The 7156-nt window shown below is 35.9% G+C and overlaps 1 protein-coding gene across 1 annotated transcript in view; it reads right to left on the bottom strand.

The window, feature by feature from the left end:
* LOC107660234 (CUB and sushi domain-containing protein 1-like) overlaps positions 1-7156 on the bottom strand; it is a 411890-nt gene that overhangs the window by 225333 nt on the left and 179401 nt on the right. The window contains exons 4-5 of the mRNA XM_016449502.1: positions 5359-5553; positions 3774-3981 (exon numbers count right to left, since the gene is read on the bottom strand). Of these exons, the coding sequence (XP_016304988.1) occupies positions 3774-3981; positions 5359-5553 (403 nt within the window). The remainder of the gene's footprint in view (positions 1-3773; positions 3982-5358; positions 5554-7156) is intronic.

Raw genomic sequence — 7156 nt, 5'->3', positions numbered from 1 at the left:
AAATTATAGGGCCGTATGTCTCAGAGTATTCAGTGCAATTTGGGAAATAAATCAATTAAATCTGTATGTGGATGTGTGTAAATATTCAAATGTAATCCCCTTTGTAATCGTTAACATTTTCATAAGTAACTGTAATTTAATTACACATTTCTTTCTTAGTAACTGTAACTGATTACAGTTAAATTTATTTTGTAATTAAATTGCGTAACGCCGTTACATGTAACTAGTTACTCCCCAACACTGGTAGTTTCATACTACTAGTATGGTCCTTGAGTGCACATGGAAAGTATCCCTGTGCTAGGACTTCTATTTCACCACCTGATTTGAACTCTTTTGGGATATTCACTCCATGTCTGAAGCGTTTTGGGAGCACATGGGACCTGGTGAATGTTTGGACAAACAGTGGACACTCCTTGAACTTTCTATCATTCTCAAGCATCATAATCAACGATAAGTACAAGAGACATTCACAGAGAGAAAACAAACAAAAAACATTTATGATTCTTATTGGACGATGTGCAAAATGTATCTTCCATCCATGAGAGATAATCACTGCTATGTTGTGTTATGACAAAAGCTTACACGTCGTTGAGCCTTTTCATATCATACTCATCTGCTGTAATAGTCCATGCTGATCTTTCTATTACTAATGATTGAGTAGCTTGCATTTGTGGGTCTCTCCCCCTTTTTTTTTTTTTTTCCTTTGGTTTGCACCTATGCTATACTTTTTTATTTTTTCTCTATGCTATAGTTTTTTTTTTAATGTTTTTTTTTTATTTAAGATGCATATATTAAGAATGGTTGGTGGGCCTCAATAGATTTTGTAGCAGGCATCTTTTTTAAAGAAAGGAGAGCGGTTACATGGTAGTTAATGAAAGACCTAAATTATTTGCAATTTTGTATTGAGAAATGTGATTTTTGATTTGCTTGACACTTCTCTCATGAAATTTGATACAAAGTTATGAGCCATGATCCAGCATTGCTTGCAGACTGAGATGCTCCTTTTATACCCAAACATTACACCCTCACATATTACCAATTCACCTGCTTACTGTGAACTGTTTCAAAACAGTTTAACTTGGATATTCTATAACCTTTTTCACTTTTATTTTGCCTCTGTCCCAACTTTTTTAGAGTGTGCTGCAGCCATAAAAATCCAAATTTGTTTATATTTACAAAATACATTTACGTTGGTCAGTGAAAACTTTGGAAATCTTTTCTTTTTCATTACATTTGTCAGTTAAATAAAAGTTAAAGAGCATTAACAAATCACAAGTGATTTGATTTTTCATCTGTAAGATGATGTAGGCAAAAAGTATTTTAGATTTCCATTAAAGGAGGTACTTGAGCAAAATCTAGGGATGTCAGAGACTTAAGGGTGGATGCTTTGGGATTCATTTATGCTATAGCATCACCATTACAAGTATACCACATGTTTTGTGATTGCAACTGTGGCCATTATGTAGTTTTAGTTTAATTAAATCTGACTCAATTTAATCATTCATTGACATGAGTAACATCAATAAATAATACATTTCAAAACTTCATGCAGATTTTTTTTATGGATGTGGAAAAAGTGTTACAATAATCCTTGTTCTCTTCTACAAAGTTCAACATTACCATTCACATCTGGATAATATAGCATGGAATTCCTGTTTATACAACGTGTCAATAGGATACTGCTGCTGTTTATGGTAAGAATAAACATCCTGATATTACTTTTCTGATGCAGTGTAAATAGCTTCTGCTGTTATTTCATCACCAGTCCAGTGAAGTAATGTTATTGCTCTCTTACAGCAAGTTTGTGTATTTTCGAGCCTGTGTTTTGGTGAAGCGAATAATGAAGCAAATTATTTGCGAGGTTGCCTGTGTGACCACACATCCTCGATGCTCCACACGTCAAGAGCGAGGACATATTTATTCACAGAGCTTGAAGTTAATAGAGTTCAGGCAGAGCCTTCTTTACCATCTCTCACTAGGCTAGGACTTACAATTTGGTCACAATTGCAAACCTTTGAAAACACAGCGAAGAAGTATCAGATGAAAGGAGGCACACAGACACAGGTGAGGAGAGAGAACAAGAGAAATGTATTAAACCACCGAGTGGTGATCATCAAGTTGACAGCTGCGGGGACACATTCAAACAGTCACAGAGCAAGTGATATGTTCCCAGAATAATCAGTGAGATCAATGGTAACTCATTTCCATCTGAGGGTATTTTGGATCAATACCTGAAAGACAGACAAAGCCCTGTTTGGATGAGACTAGTTTACCATATGTAAGTTTAGGTAAATTCGTATTTCATTGACGTAATTTGTGATATTCAGTGAATGCCTCACCCTAAATGAAAAGATAAAACCACTATAAAAGAAGCCCATAAGACTGCATTGTGCTACATTCCAAGTCTTCTGCAGTTATATGATAGTTCTGAGTAAAGAACCAATGGAAATCTGAAAGGTTTTCAGTCAATAATGACCTAAATTGCAGTTCCTCACACAGAGCTACCATATGACTTCTCTAGACATGAAATATAGTGCGTGTGTCATGTAGACTGGTTTTATGGTGTTTTGTGTCATGAAGCTTGTCAGTCCCTGGACAGTATGAACTGTCTGTGAGGGAAAAAAATGCATAAAGTTTCTTAATGTTTTTATTTGTTTTGAAAAACAGTTATTGGGTTTGATATGACGGTGAGTAAATAAAGAGTTTTCATTTATGTGTGAATTATTCTTCTATTCCCCTCCAAATCAGACATGTCTGTTTTTTGTTTTTTTCTTTCAGTCTCTGTAAAAATTAAAGAACATACAAAGTCCTGTTTTTCAGTTAGCTTGTCTTCTGAGAAATCATATCCTATCCAGAACGGAATGTCTCTGATTGGGTATTATTTTTATTTTCCTCAATTATTTTAACATTTATTAAATAAACGAACTTCCTGTGTAAAGTAGCAATATGGCTAAGTAAAAGGAACATTAAATCAGTAAGGGAGAGTTCGATCCCAGAAACTACTCAGAATTATCTTTATAGTAACATCAGGAATGATTCTCAGCATAAGGCCTACAGCTGGGTCCACAAATCTATTTGGGAAAATCATGTTTTGCATTTTTTTAATGCAATACCACACAACTTATTTTATTTACTATCGAATGTACTATTTGTCTATATCAATATATTACTATGAATATACAGATAGCCTGAGTGAAACATAGTTCCAAATGTTTTAAAGAGCATCTTGTGCTTCAAATGAAGCAAATCCACATGCTCAATGCTGCAAATTTGATTTGTGACCTAGAAATAGTGTTAAAAAGGAGTGTTAAAAATATTTTGATTCATTATATGCCACAACATTTATTTATTTATTTATTGTTATTTCTTTTTTCTTTTGTTTCTTTTTTCTTTTTGTATTTTTTTTTGTATTTTTTTATTTAGTTGTTGTTGTTGAAAATGCGAAAAAAAAATAACTGTCTGTGATGCTCGCACACAGAGCACATGCTTTTCTGTAACCGCACATCCATGCAATGAACAATCACACCCTTGTAATAACTACATAGATCCCAATCCTGTCTGAATCAGTATTTGTATTAAGTCACAAGATGTCCTCTGTTAGCAACCGCTGCTCAAAAGTTATTTACAAAGTAAATCCTGTCTGAATAGAGATACAAAAAGAGTCATTCCGCTCTACTTCCATGAAAGGGATCCTATGATACCGTTACTCAACACAGGTCTGAGATGAGAACAGATTGCAACGTAAAATCAGTAGCGGAGGCCAGTTTACTCACCATATTGACGGTGCTTCTGTGCCGCTGATCTCTAGAAAGTCATATCTATCTTCTAGTTGGAAGTCTGTGAAGACCAGGGCAATGGTGTCTCCCGGCTCGGCCAGAATACCCCACGTGCAGTCAGCATTGTTCTCATACTCTGAAGGAAAATGGGGACTTGATATTGTCCCTGTTGTTCCTCTTAACGTCCCACCACATGATCCTTCAGCTGGACAAAATACCACAAAAGTTACAAATTAGTAATTAGGCAAAGGTAAAATTACACCCTATATAAATCAACATTAATTTTCAGAGCTCGTATCCCATGACTTTTTGTAGTCATTCATGAATAATGTATTAAAAATCCAGAGTTTGAATATAAGGAGTGCCCCCCGATGCAGCGTCTAAGACAGGATCAGTACTGCTGCTCTCTAAACGCAGAGTATACTGGTTTACATTCATGTGCAAGAAGACGCAAAAGAGAACTGTTTATTTAATTTATATCTACTATTGTATATATATATATATTGCTTGAAATTTGTTTAAAGTCTACTCGTCTTTAATAATGTTTTAAATTTATGGCTGGACGTTTTAGGCTGTGGATTTAAAACTGGAATCAAGAATTGTGAAATCGCACCAGTATCTAAAATTTTGCTATTGTAATTCTGCGGTTGTGAATCGCTGTGGGCATGAAGCCTCAGGTATTCACAACCATAATGATTTATGGCCATAATGCAGTCTTGCTTTTATACGTAAATAAGTAAGGAGAAGCCAAGGAGTCTCACAAAGACCCTCTTATGTGTGTAACTACTTTCCTATGCCAAGTATCCAGAATCTGATGTTGCTAATTCAAAAAGACGTTACAAATCTGTAGTTCCACATAGTAATGATGTGTTTTTGAAAAAATCTATTGAGTGAATGATTCAATGACTTGTTTCTTGTTTCTTGTTTCTCCACTGAAAAGCTGTGGACTGACTTGAAGACTGCAGTCCACAAATGGTCACCATCAAATTAAACTGAACTTGAGCAGTTCTGCAAAGAAGAGTGGGCAAATTCTAGATGTGCAAAGTTAGTAGAGACAGATTACATTACATGAGAAATGCTAAGCAAGTGTAGCAATTAGCTTGATATAAAAGGCTACAAGTAACATATTTATGCAACATTAAATGGCCAAGACACACATTAGGTCACAATATGAAATTATTACAAACACTCGATGGTGGTTTAAAGTGAGTTTTGAGTAAAAGCACTACAGTACTACAGCACTAAGGTACTACAGTATGCATGAATGGTCACGTAGCATGCGTTTTCCTTGATGCCTCGCCAGAGCCAATCACTAATTTAGGCACATAAAGCATGCTGCATGCTTATTGGCTCACTGTCTTTGATGATATTAACCCCTTAGGGATTGAAATGTGGTACCAAGCGACAAGACATTTTTCGATACTTGATGGTATCGAGGCAATTCGGTCGGTGCCTAAAAAGTATTAAACTCGATACCCAGCCCTAGTGCTAAGCGGGTACTATTGCAAACATACAGTAGCCACAGTATTTCATGACTGTGGAAACCATGCTTTTTAACCCATCCAAGCATAGAGCATCTTACCTCTACAAAATGGTGCAGGGAAATCCCATGATGCACCACTTCCTGGGCTTACTATGCACGTGAGCACTGCATGCCCCTCCAAAACATATCCCATCACACAACTGTAGCGGATCTTGTCACCGACATTGTACCTGGTCCCATGGATAATCCCTCTCGGTATCAACCCTGGATTTCCACAGGTGTGACTTGGTAGAACTGGAACAGAAGACAGGAAAACAGATCAGAAGTAAGTTTCTGTGTCACGCTGTGCCTTTCACTCTTCTCTGTATGTTCTTTTTCATCATCATACACAGACTGAGCCAAGCTCTTGAGATGTCTGTCTCAGTGCGAGTCTTCACTATGAAGCGTGCACATCTGAAGCTGGCCCAGCACTCATGCATGGGACTGCAGTGAAACCCTCACAAGTTAGTTGTGCGTTTCTGTGATCACGATGCTGTTTGAAGGTAAGTATTTCATGTTGGCAATACAATCACAACATTAATGTGCTCTGTTCATCCCTGTCAGCTGTTCAAACAGAATCTATGCAAACCATTTTAAGAGTGAAATGTAGTGCTATGACTCTTATAAACAAAAAGCCCATTTCAACTTTGTTTTCAGAAACATCCAATTTTATAGTAAAATAAAAGCTGAAAAGAAGACAATTTAAAATCAATTTGAAATCAAATTGAGCCCATCTCCTTTCTTTACTTTCTTTCTTGAAATAAAATAAAAACAATCTTACATCTTCCAAAACATTTCTTTATTTTGGCCAAATACATGTTGATGAAGCTATAAAAATTATTCATATTTAAGAACTGCTGGGATGGATTTTGTGGGAAATTGCATACATAATTTGCCCGTGCATGTGTCACATCATAGACATACACAGTCGTACATAGACGTACATCTCTCTAAATTTGTATACACTAATAATTATACGTTTGCTTCAGAAGTAAATACTGTCATGTTTTAGTCCAAAGAAGATAAAGTCCAAAGAGGGTTAAAGCAACAAAGAGGTATTTAATAAAACAGAACCAGGTAATCTGTTGATGAGAAGCCAAATTAAACAGCACATACATCACAACAACACTCGACAAGGGAACACAACAAACTGAGGGACTTAAATTCACAAGATGATGAACAAAATACAAACAGGTGAGGAAAAAAGGACAAAGGAAACAGGAACTGAAGTGAAACAAACTAAGAGTCCATGAAAATGAAACTAAAGCAGAGGAAAAATATGAAATATCTTCATATCTTAATTTTTATATAATCAAAGGGAAATAAGAAAATTCTGTAACACTTTACAGAAAAGCGTAGAACGTGTACAATGGGGGATGGTGGGTTAGAGGTCCCCATTTTGAAAATCTGCTTATGGCCCCCAAATGCAAGGCCTGGCCCTGCTATATCCCATCAGAGTTGGATAAACTATGTTAAAGAGAAAATTATCCTGAAGGAAATTCAGCCTTGTGAACCTTTCTGCCTTTAGAATGCTGGAAGGCAAGGATGTCCCCACCAGCATTCATCTTTACAGACACCAAACCAGTGCTTTTTGATTGATTGTTCAACAGTCCAGCACAAAATAAAATGTCAGAAGATATTATGAATTTTAAATTATTACATCATGGTATGGTGACGTTTTATACGTATATTTTATTGTGGTAACTTTTACACAGACAAGAACTAAAATATATATATATATATATATATATTTCAATCATGACAACTCTCTGAAGATTTTAGAATGGTGATGGATATGACAATGTTAATGTATTTGGTCTTGGCAGAATAGATCTGCTACGCTGCTGCTGCTGAATTG

This window comes from Sinocyclocheilus anshuiensis, unplaced genomic scaffold (assembly GCF_001515605.1).
Source record: "Sinocyclocheilus anshuiensis isolate Anshui unplaced genomic scaffold, SAMN03320099.WGS_v1.1 scaffold475, whole genome shotgun sequence".
NCBI classification, from domain to species: domain Eukaryota; kingdom Metazoa; phylum Chordata; class Actinopteri; order Cypriniformes; family Cyprinidae; genus Sinocyclocheilus; species Sinocyclocheilus anshuiensis.
This window is presented reverse-complemented; position numbering and strand designations above follow the sequence as displayed.